The 13,971-nt window shown below is 39.3% G+C and overlaps 1 protein-coding gene across 1 annotated transcript; it reads left to right on the forward strand.

Moving 5' to 3' along the window:
* The first annotated feature begins 363 nt into the window (after positions 1-363).
* On the forward strand, positions 364-7,245 carry LOC134751272 (transient receptor potential channel pyrexia-like). Its single transcript, XM_063686654.1, has 10 exons — positions 364-458; positions 1,241-1,379; positions 1,466-1,531; positions 1,937-2,069; positions 2,524-2,705; positions 3,250-3,478; positions 3,611-3,799; positions 4,080-5,159; positions 5,552-5,809; positions 6,319-7,245. The coding sequence occupies exons 1-10, from the start codon at positions 446-448 to the stop codon at positions 7,243-7,245; spliced, it is 3,216 nt and encodes a 1,071-aa protein (XP_063542724.1). The 5' UTR covers positions 364-445.
* The last annotated feature ends 6,726 nt before the right edge of the window (positions 7,246-13,971 follow it).

Here is a 13,971-nt window from a genome sequence, read left to right on the forward strand (position 1 = left end):
GAAACGTCACGTGACGTCACGTGTTCGACAGATTAGTGTCATCAGTAGCAAACGTCAGTTGGGCCGCCCAACGTGTGACGTCATCACGCTCTGTCGAATTCGCGCCAAAAATTATGAGCGTTTCAACCGCTCAAAAATTTTCAACATTTTAAATATTTTTTAATAAAATAATGTTAAGGTTTACAAAAGTATTTTTATCATTTCCGGTGTTCCAACGATATAAATTATGAATCCAAAAATAAAAATAAATTCATGCATGGAGCTAATTGTGGTAAATAAAATTCTAATCGTCTTGGGGAAACCTGCGGTCAAAGGACCAGTTCGAAGCAAAACCTTGCAGGGGGAGCTCGCTTTAGGTAATTTATAAAACAGTGTATAGTCATGTTTAAGGTAAAATAATAAGGAAATATAGGCCGAATTCAGTGTTCTGTGTGGGATCGTTAAAATGAAGGTAAAAGGTTGGTGTCAACCGATTTCTTTTTGGGTTCCGCAGTCAACTAGGCACCCTTATAGTTTCCCCATGTCCGTCTGTCTGTCCGACCGCGGCTGTGCATCGTTATTGTTAGTGCTAGAAAGCTGAATTTCGGCATGGATATATAAATCAGTTACGCCGAGAGTCGTTGAATTAAAACTAATTTTTTTTGTTAAAAAATGACGTATCTCTATTTATTTCATATGATTAACCCGAAAAAAGATTGCACTCGGGAAAAAACTCGATCTGTCTTTAGTAATTGTGCAATTAAATATATTATTATTCTGGTTTTCCTCTTAATTTTCATGTTTTGATCTGTGTTGTGGTAGTGTATAAGTATAATAAGCAGTAGAGTACAGCACCAAAAAGTATTAAAGACTTGAAACCGTAACTTCTGATGCCTATCTTGTCTTGATTTAATTAATCTAGTGTCTAGTAGCAGTACTGATAGTTCCGCTACTTGACGCTCGATGTAGACTACGAAAATAATAGTTTTGGTAACAAAACTGATGTACGGGAGAGCAACTAAGCACTCTATGTCTTCTTAATACTCTTTGCCCATACCCACACCAGTCACCTATTATATACGAATGGCTGTGTCCTCCGACATGAAGCCGGGGTACGCAACGGAGTTAGGTACTCTGGTTGCAATACCATCAAGTATACACTGTTTACAAACTTCTTTAAAAAGCACCTATGGTTTTCATACCATAGTGTTCCCTCCTTACCTACAACATTGGTGTTTCCTGTACACGAATATGTCTTCAGACATGGAACCAAAATATGCTGTGGAGTCAGACGGTCTACCGCTGCTGCCGCTCTCGCAGACGACGTCAGAAGACAGCCTATACGCAGTTCCCGGACCTCCGCCGCCGGACAAGTTGTTAACTCCGAAGAACGCTATACAGTAAGTATAACTTTTACATATGCAGACTAATGTGTGCGTGAACCTACCGTCTATCGGTTAGCTAATTTACTTTCTTAATTTTTCAGCTATCAGCACCCAGAAGCACAACTACTGCTAGCTGTCAAATGGAACCATGTTGAAGAGGTGGAAAAGTAAGCTTTAATTTTTAACAATAACTTCTAAAAACCGGCCAAGTGCGAATTAGACTCGCGCACGAAGGGTTCCGTACCATTACGCAAAAAACGGCAATAAATGCACGTTTGTTGTTTGGGAGCCCCACTTAAATATTTATTTTATTCTGTTTTTAGTATTTGTTGTTATAGCGGCAACAGAAATACATCATATGTGAAAATTTCAACTGTCTCGCTATCACGGTTGATGAGATACAGCCTGGTGACAGACGGACAGACAGACAGACAGACAAACAGACAGCGGAGTCTTAGTAATAGGGTCCCGTTTTTACCTTTTGGGTACCCTAAAAAACGTTGGCTTGAATGAGTTGAAGGACTACTTATACGTTTTTAAGAGTGAAGTGACTGTACGTCGTTATATTTCAGATTACTGGAGGCAGGTTTCGATCCCAACGCTCTGTACACAATGTCGTGGTATGAAGCCGAAGCCCAGATGCAGTACATCCCGACGACACATAACGAGGAAGAGCGGTACCGGTTCAACATGCTACCTACCTGGGTAAGTCTTTGTAGCTTACTACTCTATGAGCTTACCAAGCACATTGGTATAAGTAGGGTACATTTGTCAGGTTGTACAAATATATTTACATATATATATATTTCGGAGATCTCGGAAACGGCTCTAAGAAAAGGATGAGTATAGTTTTTTTTGTTCTTACTTACTGCCAATTTGATTTGACCAACTATAGTTCCAGTCGGCCAATGAGAAGCAACAGTTACAGAAAATGTAAAAAAAACCGGACAAGTGCGAGTCGGACTCGCCCACCGAGGGTTCCGTACTTTTTAGTATTTGTTGTTATGTTATATATTATGTATGTGTCCCGTTTTTTTTACCCTTTGGGTACGGAACCCTAAAAAATAGTCTGTAGGCTAAACAGCAAGGAGGTAGATATTCGTTTAGTGTTCTTAAAGTTTTTATTATAACTAGGTATTTAATTTACGTACTTTTCCAGCCGGCCAATGAGAAGCCAGTCTGGAGCGCGCTGCACTCCGCGTCGGCGCGTGGGCACGTGGAGTGCGCACGCGCGCTGCTCGCTCACGGCGCGTCACCTGACGGCGCGGGCAACACGCGCCGCACCCCGCTAGATGTCGCCGGCTCCGCGTTCTATTACGATCACCATGTGTACAGTGACCAGTGAGTAATTTACAGTGATTTTTACACGTACAGTCAAGGGCATAAATATATATACATTTCCAAAATTTCAAAAATATGTGTACGCTCTTACACCTTGGTCAATAAAGTCGTGTTCACATATTTTTGATCCATTTGTCTGGATCGATATTTTTGCCTTCGACTATACTTACACACTCACACACCTATCGCTGAAACTGGGTAAACGAGCTTCAAATCAACCGCTTGTGAAATTTTAATGCATCATGACGACCCTGAAAGCGGTATACGCATTGTACCACCCTCAACGTGTCAATTACAGATTATGCTACAACCACCAAGAGCAAACTCAGATGTAAGATTGTAAGAACTTCACTTATGAAAATACACACTTTGCATTTGTGTAAAGCGTGTTAATTGTATCATCTGGTATTTTCTGATTTATTTCAAGAACTCCATTTTGTATATCGCTTTGAACGCGTAAGATCATGGCAAGCTTTCATAAGACAGGATTTAGCCTCTTTATTATTATTGAGACTCTTGCTATCAATATATAACTTTTTTTCAGGCTAGCAGAAATGATCAGCCTGCTCCTCGAGGCCGGAGGCACGTTTTACACGATGAGGGGCGACGGCTTCGATAACCTCAATACGCCACTGCATACTGCTACTTTGCTTGAAAGTGCAGACGCCATTAGAGCGCTGCTGGAAGCAGGTGCGTCTGTGGCGTGTATAAATAGTGTTGGGTATACGCCACTACATCTCTGTCTCAGGAATAAGCTTGAAGAATTATTAGAGGTATGTAAGCCGTTAATCTTCTATACTTTCCAAGGGGTTAGCTTTGAAAATCTCAATTTTTATGTGATCCTTAGTGCTTCTCTGGACCAAAAATTCAAAACCCCATGCATAACTTTTATTCTACATTTGTAGATTCTTCTCTACTATAACTGTGACGACGATGAGTCTTCTCTTCGGGTAAACGTCGTGGATAAGCGAGGATACTCCGTTCTGAAGACGGCAGTGGAACTGAAGTGGCTGCCAGGCGTCTGTCTTGCCTTGGAGGCTGGAGCTGATGCTGCCAGCTCCTTCGACCATCTGGAAGAACAGGCATGCACAGAGGTCAGGTTGTCTTATTACAAGGAGTTAGTACGGTTCTGATAGCTAGTAGATGTGCAAATACACTTCGGACCCTAAGAATTACCATTACCTTCTGTACTATAAAATGATCGAAAATAATGCTCTACTACACCTACCAAATACTTACGATATTATAATTAATAAGCCTTTCTGTTTGTGTTATACTTAATAAAATACCGAGGTCTGTCTTCTATGCGTCTTTCACCCTCCTTCGAGCTAGTTAAACGGAATAAGTTCACTCACATTTATAATTTTATTACAGATGAAAACAACTCTCATCCACTTGGCAGTTCAAGGTCGGAACACGACGATTTTGGAAAAAGTTTTGAGCATAGCAGAACAAGAGAATCTCATAGACTGCATTAACAGTGACGGTGACACTCCCCTTTGTGTAGCTATAAGGAATGGTCATTTAGAATGTGCCAAAGCCTTGCTGCATCACGGCGCCGGTTTAGAATGCGTGTCCAAAGACAACAGCAACGCCCTCCACATAGCTGCTGCCTACGGTCGAACAGCTATCATGAAGTACCTTCTTGAATCTGTCGATGACTCTAAGAACCTCTTTGATAAATATAACAAAGACGGATTTCTTCCTATACATCTGGCTGCCAAAAACAACAGCCACGATTGCGTTCAACTGCTTCTTAAAAGTGGAAACTGTCAAAGATTGAGGACACAAGATGAGACCTTTTCAACTGCTTTACACTTCGCAGCGCGAGGAGACTACGTTGATGTTGCAAGAGCGATCATAACGAAGGATCCCCGCGCTATAGATGACGTGAACCATCGCGGCTTCACGCCTATGCACGAAGCAGCATTCCATTGCAGTTACAAAATCATGTTATTCCTTCTTCACGAGACTGATGCTGTTCTATCTAGCTTTCCTGCTGACAATAGTAAAAACTCAGTCATTAAAATCATCACATCCCAACTGCCTAATCCGGGTGACTTCTTTGAAACCGTGTTTGATTCTTTCACTCTTTACAATAATAAACAAGATGAGACTGAGGTATCAGTTAAGTATGGATTTTTAACAACGAGAAGTCATAATATGACACAAATTCAAGTTATAGAGGAGTTGGTACGATGTGGTCAAAGGAAAATACTGTTGCATCCGTTGATGGAAAGTCTTCTTTACTTGAAATGGAAGACTTTGCTGCCATTTTTCTACGTGATGATAACGATATATGGGATGTTCGTGCTGACTTTTAATGTCTTTGTGGTGACTTTCTTCTTTTACTGTGACACTAATCAAGTTGAATATAAACCGCTGATATTTCAGCACGCGTTTTGGGTGTTCATGGCATTTACCTACATCATGATTGGACTTATGCTTATACTGGTAAGTTACAGTCTGGCAAAAAAGAGTAGAAATTCTAAAGTGGCAACACTGTAGTGTCGTCCCGTTTTTCTTAGATTGATTTGAAAGGGACGACACTACAGTGTTGCCACTTTTTAATTTCTACTCTTTTTTGCCAGACTGTAGATCATATCAAAGTAACGTACTCTGAAACTACACTCTAACTGAAAGTCCACTGCATAATGTGTCAAGAGAAATTAAAAATCATCTCTCGAATTGTGGCGTCCAAAACGTTCACTCTTCATGTTGCACAGAAGATAATAGTCCATTTGCTTCGATCCATAAAAGCTTCAGAGGGGTGATTGATTAACGATTCATGTGATTAAATCAGAAAAAAGTCATTAAACTTATCAATCTTCTCTTCATATTTCCAGGAAATCTTCTACCTAGCAGTAAACAAACGCCGCTACTTCCAAAACTTGGAGACCTGGATCCGCCTGCTCTGCATGTCGCTGGCCGGCGTGGTGCCCCTGGGAATGAAGTTCGCCCTGCCCTCTGAAGACTGGCCACGCCATGTGGCCACGGCTGCATTGCTGCTGGCTTGGCTGCAGATGCTGTTCTTGCTTTCGAGGTTCCCGAACTGGGGGTACTATGTACTGATGTTTGGGGAGGTGGCGTGTAATATCTTTAAGGTTCGTAGTACGAATTTACCATTGACAATTACCAATTACCAAGAATGGTTACTTTATGTAGAACGTAGTGGTTACTATGAGGGATACATTTCAGAGTCAGCGGAGCCAATTGTCTGCCATTGAGTAAAAACAAAAACATTGCGTGCTGGAGGCACACTAAGTTTGCAAAATAGTTATTTTATGGATTTTTTTAGAAATAACTAAATAATAATAAAAAAAATTACCTTATCGGAACATTAATCGTTCATAGTTCTGTCTATGTCTTCTTCCTCGCGTTATCCCGGCATTATTGCCACGGCTCATGAGAACCTCGGGTCCGCTGGACAACTAATCCCAAGAATTGTCGTAGGCACTAGTTTTTACGAAAGCGAATGCCATCTGACCCTCCAACCCAGAGGGTAAACTAGGCCTTATCGGGATTAATCCGGTTTCCTCACGAGTATATAGTACTTATAGTTCTGTGTATGTACTTGATTTATTTTAGGTTTTAGCTGGATCTTTGTTTGCAGATTCTACTGACCTTCGTTTTCCTGGTCCTCGGTTTCTCCCTAAGCTTCATGATCCAATACAGAGCTAAGGACCCCTTTGAAAACCCGTGGAAAGCCTTCGTCAAAACCGCCGTCATGATGACTCAGGAGTTCGAATATGATGATATGTTTGATAAGAAGCATGAAAAAATCTTAGGTGCCTCAACAGAAGTCACCAGGTTCCTATTTGGCTTGTTCCTAATGTTCGTTGGTATAGTCCTCATGAATTTCATGGTAGGTGTCGCTGTCAGCAACGTCAATGAACTAAACGTCGCTGGCAACACGAAGAGGCTAGAGAAACAAGTGGAACTCCTCATAACTTTAGATTTCCTAGTATACGGTCTAATAAGCAAAATCTTCCCAATCAATACTTTCTACAAAAGATACCATTATAGTATCAACAATTTCCCAACCAAAGAAAAACTATGGCGAATCAGATATTACTTCGATCTCAATGATTCTTTGTCACATGACGACATTAACATACCTTTACATTTACGTCGTGATATCATAAAGAAAGCTATGGAACAGAATAACGTCAAAGTGGATACTAAAGATACAGTTGGCAAGAAAATAGATGTGCTATACGATGCTTTAATAGATAAAGTTAACGATACCGTTGAAGATAAAGAGACTAAGACAAAGTTAGATGGAGTTATGGAAATGTTGGTTGAATTATCCAATGATATGGCAAATTTGAAGGAGCAGATGCGAAGCTTGAAAGAAACATCGTTAAATAACCATACTCTGAACTATAGGAGGAGTAGACGGGGTAAAAGGGAGAGCTCCAGGTCAAAATCTTTGCAGCCGCCAATGAATATGCGGCTTAAAGATGATTTATATGACTCTATGTATCAGGTGATATTGGATTTGAAGGAACAAATGGAGAAGAGAGAAACAGACGCCTAAGTAAACTACTGAATACGAGTACACAAAGTCTTGAAATAATTCAGTCATGTTCATAACTCTCAATTTTAAGAAATTGACTTTATAACTAAGTAGGTACAGACACATTTTTAGATCAGTAAAATTTGTAGGTACAACAATAATAAATAGTTGTCTCTAGCGTTGTCCTACTGGTTAGACCGGATACTAGTAGGCAGTAGCGCTTTACTAATTTTTCTAAAATAGGCTGACGTAGTCATGGTAGCCATCGTAACTTACAGAAAGGTGAAACCTTTATATGTGTTACCGTAAAAACAGGTTTTAGTAAACCTAATTTTAAATAATTACCTAGTGAAAACTAGTTTTCACCAAAGAACTTTCCGAAAACTAGTTTTGACTACTTAAAACCCTAGTTAAAACTAGTTTTCACCTACGTCTCACGGAAAATGAGTGAAAACGCGTTTTCACAGCGGCTATAAGAAATACTAGTTTTAAGTGGGGAAAACGCGCTTTCACTAAAAACGAGTTTTACGATGTATGTCTGCCTTTTGTATGTTTCCCCAGGTACCTAGTGATTAATGCTCGTCAAGTAAAACTCATTTTGTAACTTTATGTAACTAATGTAAGATATATATATTAAATTTACTATTTTTATTTTCAAATAAAATAAAACTTGTATTGTTATTGTACAATAAAAATTCGCCTTAAGTACATAACTTCGCCTTAACTAAATAACATGCAACAGCGGCACAATAAGCAAGAGCAACATGTAATGATTTTTCAGTAGGTTTTTAGTTAGTCTAAGATAAGTCTACAACGATTTGGATAGCACACGCAGTGCAAGTGTTATTTTAAACGTCAAACTTCAATGAAATTATGACGTGTAAATAACACTTGCACTGCGTATGCTATCAAAATCGTTGCAGACTTATCTTGGTCTAACTCAATAAGCTCGGCATCAAACTTCAAAACCGAGTGAGGAATGTCGAGATCCGACGCCGCACCAAGGTGCAAGACGTCGGATACGTCATTACTTACTTACTTACTTATTTACTTACTTACTGCTGTGGCGCGACGACCTGAAGTGGATCTTGGCCTCCGACACCAAAGACCGCCATGCTACTCTGTCCAAAGCCGGCGCCGGCGGCTCGGCGCCGTCGACTGGACAGAAACGGCTTTGGACAGAGTCAGATACGTCATTACCAAACTTAAATGGAGCTGGGCGGGACATGTTGCCGGACTGAGTGAGGGCCATGTGAGGGCAGATGGGCCAAAATGTTAACGGAATAGTGGCCGCTTTCAGATGAAAGGAGTGCCTGGCGTCCGTTGGCTCGTTGGGTGGACGACATTCGGAAGACTGCGGGTCACTTCTGGATGAGATTGGCTCAGGTCCGGGATAAGTGGCGTACTCGAAGAGAGGCCTATGCTCAGCAGTGGGCGATAGAAGGCTGATATGTTGATGATGATGAACTCAATAAAGCTTAATAAATAAATGAGCTTGCTAATTTCTAACGGCATGGTTCCCCGCGATACAGGCACTGCCTAGTGCGGAGACCCCTGGAATGTCTGTAACCTTTAGCTGAAAATAAATGATCTTTATTCTTATTCTTATGCTTGTTCCACAGCCGAGTAGCTTGAAATGAAAGAGTCTAATTTATACAATTTCGTAGACTAAGGCTAAACTCGTGTAGTCACACTAGTGACATATTTACTGGTAGTATGCATAGTAAGTCACAGTTGCTGCGATAAATAAACAATCCGCGGCTATCTTTAAGGATACGCTTATCTACTGATAACATCGTCTTGTCATAGAGCTATGAAGCTCTACAACTAAAACTGAGAAAATACAAAATGCATGTATAAGTTTTCCCTTTTAAGGAATTTGTGACTGCACAAATTCATGCAACAAGATCTTGGTAAACAAGCACGGGGCGTGCGTGATTTTAAGCGGCTACCGTAGCCTAATGATGTGGACGCATTAAACTGCCGTCACATGCTGCGCGTGGCGTTGCCGTGTGTTAAAAACGTGTACGCTATACTGAGTACTGGATTATAGTTTGGTGGTGTCACGGAACCTTGGTCGGTAATTTAAGAACTGTGTCTAAATGCTTATAAGGCTTACCAAAATTGTCAAATGACGATAAGAAATCAATCACATAGCAGTTGGAGTTCTCGTTTTTGATGGACGGATTGAATATAAGTAATGTGTGTGGTGCAATAATGTGGGAATAAAATGTCGCCAATAAGAGGTAAGTTGAATAAAGCCATACGAATTCTCTCTAAGATCTTTGCACAGACTTGAATAGGACAAATGAGGGAGTGTTATAAACACCATGTTTTCATTGTTTTTTTGTTTGCCACACTTTCATTGTAGTAGGAAACATAGTTAGCTTGGGGATTAAAGCAAATTCAGAGATGCAAGAACCCGCCGCTATGAAGACGCCTCCATACAATCCAAGTTACGCTTTCATTTTAAAACGACACGCTGGAATAACATATATGAAATTGGCAGTAACATGTATCTAAAGATGTCTGGTTCTCGTTGCTAAAAGTTGTAATAATTCCGTTCCGAATTCGTGGCAGATGGTAACATTTAATGAAAACATTTAATGAAATATGTTTATTATTAGGAATGATTGACATTTTATTAATTGGATCGTATGGTTTTTATTTTCCTTTCATATGTACTGACTGTTAGTTTTAGTATTTTATTTTATTGCATGTTATTTTTAATTTTGTAAATATCCGTTATTTAAACACAATGTATACATTGTATTCATTACATGTATATTATAAATGAAGGAATAAATGAAATGAAATACAAATAAATTAGAGCTAGAAGAAGCTTTACACAGAAAACTTCGTGTATTTCAGGATCTCGTTTTAAAATGAGAGCGTAAAAACTTCGACTGTATGTTCTTGTTACTTCATGTTGTTAGAGTCAGACCAAACTCACTCTGCACCGTGTCTGATAGCACAGTGTGCAAAATTCTATGAAATTATGACGTTTAAAATAACACTTGCACATTCTGTGCTATCAAAATCGCTGCAGAGTTAGCTTGGCCTGACCCTAACTAATCATGCCCTATGGCTTTTCCGGTCATTTTGCCTCACCACGTCACACATATAGCTTTAGGTCCTCTCGGCAACCTAATCCCAGAAATTGGCACAGGCACTAGTTTTAGCGAAAGCGACTAGGCCCCACTGGAATTATTCCGGTTTCCTCAACATGTTTCCTTTCATCGAAAAGCAAAATAAATGGGAAACATCCAAATATGGTGTTGTTATTATTATGATTTAATGTTGTTATTATTTTGGTTTCCGGTTTAAAAGTCCTACCGCTAGGCTACCAATGCTCTACTGTCTACCTAGCTGTCTAGTCAAACGACAATATTGGTATTAAAATTTGTTACTATTATGACTTCCACGAACGCATGACGCATGAGCACCTACGCATACAATACAATACAACTAAGTTAAAACGCGTCATTGCGAACAATAGGAATATGATAAGGGACCTTTGGTCTATCCCGTGTATCGGCGCATACGTCGCTAAACGTTGGATTTGGAGTTTCTATTTTATTGCACAACTTACGTACATTTAAATTAAAATCTCTCTTAGGTTATTTTCACCTGGGTGCTTGGCCAACATGCCAATCGTTAACGCTCCGTAGCGTAGCGTAGTCATGTCTCTCTACCACTCTTTCATATTAGTGCGACAGTGACAGTTGCGTTGGCATGTTGGTTACGCACCCTGACATATATCATTTCGAACTGCCCAGTCGTATGATATAATTGATAAAGTCATCGCGAAGTAGGTAACAAAAGTGTCCGTAATGATCGGTGGCATCCGATGGCATGGCAATTGACAGTACACAATAAACATTCTAACCAGTATTTTAACTAGTGATGTACCGACTATTGATTTGGCCGACTAGCCGACTAGCCGACTAATCGGCGCTCGGATGGCCGATTAGTCGGCCGACTAGTCGGCTAGTCGGCCAAATCAATAAATAATTTTCTCTCTTCAAAGTTTGCATTCGGATAGTCACTGCAGCAGTTTTGTCTAAGTTCGGATGCTTTGAAAAACATTTATTTTGCTCCTTGCGTAGCTTTAGCTTTTCGCGCGCTATTTTTTTTTTTTTTTTTTTTTTTTTTTTTTTTTTTTTTTTTTTTTTTTTTTTTTTTTTTTTTTTTTTTTTTTTAGGAAACAAACAGTCACATACAGATAAGTTTAAACTTGCAGATATACAATAAGACCTATAGTTCCATTAATTATAACATACTGATATTGATAACAAGTAGAAACAGGGCTTGTTCGGCACTGCCTATAAATAGGAAGATACACAGAAGTAACAATTGGATACACAACTAATAAAGTACCTAAGTATCAAACATGCTTACAAACATACATACGTTACATAAGACTATAGAACAATTACAATTTTTTTTTTTTTTTTAAAGCAAAGACTGCTATGGAAAAAGTAAGCTCCGCAGACCACTACTATATTTACCGAAAGACAATGAGAAGATATCTAGATTTATGAAATTAACATTGTAATCATGACAGGCTCGTCTAAAAAAAGTATTTTTGGCGAAATTAGATCTACAAAAATCGATATGGAATGTTTGGGGGTGGCGCGTGGGAATACGAGGCAATTTAAAGACAATTTTTTCAAGAAGAGTGGAAGAATCAGTAAGGCCATTTAAGAGTTTATACAGAAACATTTGGTCTATATAAACACGTCGTGTATCTAGTGGCCCTAGACTACGACGGTGTGTGCTATTCTCTGACATATTCAGACCGTGGCGGAAATTGAGCGACTTTAACAGCTTTTTTTGGATTCTTTCAATTCTTTTTATGTGAACGGTATATTGAGGGGTCCAGACGACGCTACCGAACTCTAAAATGCTGCGAACGTAAGAGGAGTATAATACTTTTAGGGTGTTTGGTTCTTTAAATGGTTGAGATAGTCTAAGTATCAGGCCCAATTTCTTGTAGGCCCTCTCGGAGATGTGGTCTATGTGTGAAATGAAGTTAAGCTTAGAATCCAAAATAATACCAAGATCTCGGACCTTGGTGATTCTATTTATGATCTTTCCTGAAAAACTATAATTGAAAAGAAGGGGACTTTGTTTATGAGTGAAAGTAATACAGTTGCATTTATCAGGGTTCAGAAGCAATTGGTTATAACCGCAATATGCGGCAAAGCTATCAAGATCGCGTTGCATGTCCAGGCAGTCGTTCTTTGTTTTTATGATTTTGAAATTTTTTGTATCGTCTGCATAAACTAGATGTCTTGAACTAGAAAACGATGAACCCATGTCGTTTACGTATATGATAAATAAAAGCGGTCCTAAATGAGAGCCTTGAGGGACCCCTGAATCAATGGTTAAGTATCTGGAAGTATAGCCTCTTAGTGATACTGCCTGGCATCGGTTCTGGATGTAGGATTCAATCCACCTGTAGAGGTCTCCGTGTATACCGAGTTCGTATAATTTGTGTAATAACATAGTGTGATTAATTTTATCAAAAGCTTTTGAGAAATCGGTATACACGGCGTCAACCTGATGACCGTTGCCAATAGCGTTCAAAATAAAATCAGTGAAGGTAATAAGATTGGTGTCAACACTACGGCCACGAAGAAAACCGTGTTGGTCAGGGGAAATTATACGAATGATACAATTTGTCAATTCGGATGTAACAATTTTTTCTAATATTTTGCCAAAAATGCATAATTTAGATATGGGTCTATACTGTGTAACATCATGTTTATCTCCGCTTTTATGTATTGGTGTTATTAAAGCCGTTTTCCAAACAGACGGGAAACAACCCTCGGATAACGATTTACGGAAAATAATAGTAAGAGGAGTAGCCAATTCCTTGCTACAGCGAGAGATTAAAATTGGATGAATACGGTCAAGTCCCGCTCCCTTATTTGTGTTAACCTGTTGGAGGTGTTTAAGAACGAGTTTATTATTTATGTTAATTGAAGAGATATCTACCGGGCTATTGTTAGTATGAGAATTTGGAGAAACAGGGTACGCGATACCTTTAACAAAAACTGAGTGGAAATAATCGTTGAAATAATTAGCTACTGTCTCACTGTCAGTTGAGGAATTGCCTCCATAATACATACAGTCTGGGGTTTTATTTGCGGAAAACTTTGATTTAATGAAAGACCAAAAATATTTAGGACACTTACGGATATTTTTCTCAGCAAAAGATATGTATGAATTATAGCAATCCAGTTCCATTTTGTGCTCTCTTGTTCTTAACAGCTTGAATGCAAGATAGTCTAAAGGATTTTTGTAAGTTTTCCACCTGGTGTGAATTTTACGCTTTTCTCGACCTAATTTCACTAATGCCCGGGTGTACCAAGGGGGACGATTACTAGAGCAGTTTGTCTTACTGAGAGGAACGTACTTTTTAATAAGAGTATTTAAGATTGAGTAAAAATGAGTAGTAGCCTGTTCAGTATTCATATATTGCATTGGGGTCCAGTCAGTAGAAGAAAGAGCGTCACGTATTTTTTCGTAATTTGCAGCATAAAAAAGTAATTTCTCTCTAGGAGGATCATACGCGGCCGAAAGAAAAGGAAGCTTGATGTTAATGTCGAGAGATTTGTGATGGGAGTCCTCAGGGGTTAGTGGTGTCGTACAATGCGTAACAGAGCAAGACAAATCGCTTAACACCAGGTCCAAGATCCGATTGTTTACATTCGAGCACCCGTTAAGTTGTTTTAAACC

This window comes from Cydia strobilella, chromosome 21, assembly GCF_947568885.1.
Source record: "Cydia strobilella chromosome 21, ilCydStro3.1, whole genome shotgun sequence".
NCBI lineage: Eukaryota > Metazoa > Arthropoda > Insecta > Lepidoptera > Tortricidae > Cydia > Cydia strobilella.

What these genes read in the sequence shown, in the direction of transcription:
- LOC134751272 (XM_063686654.1), top strand. An exon ending in AAGAACAGGCATGCACAGAG is followed by an intron (nt 3,800 to 4,079) that starts GTCAGGTTGTCT and finishes ATTTTATTACAG; the next exon opens with ATGAAAACAACTCTCATCCA. An exon ending in TTGGACTTATGCTTATACTG is followed by an intron (nt 5,160 to 5,551) that starts GTAAGTTACAGT and finishes TCATATTTCCAG; the next exon opens with GAAATCTTCTACCTAGCAGT.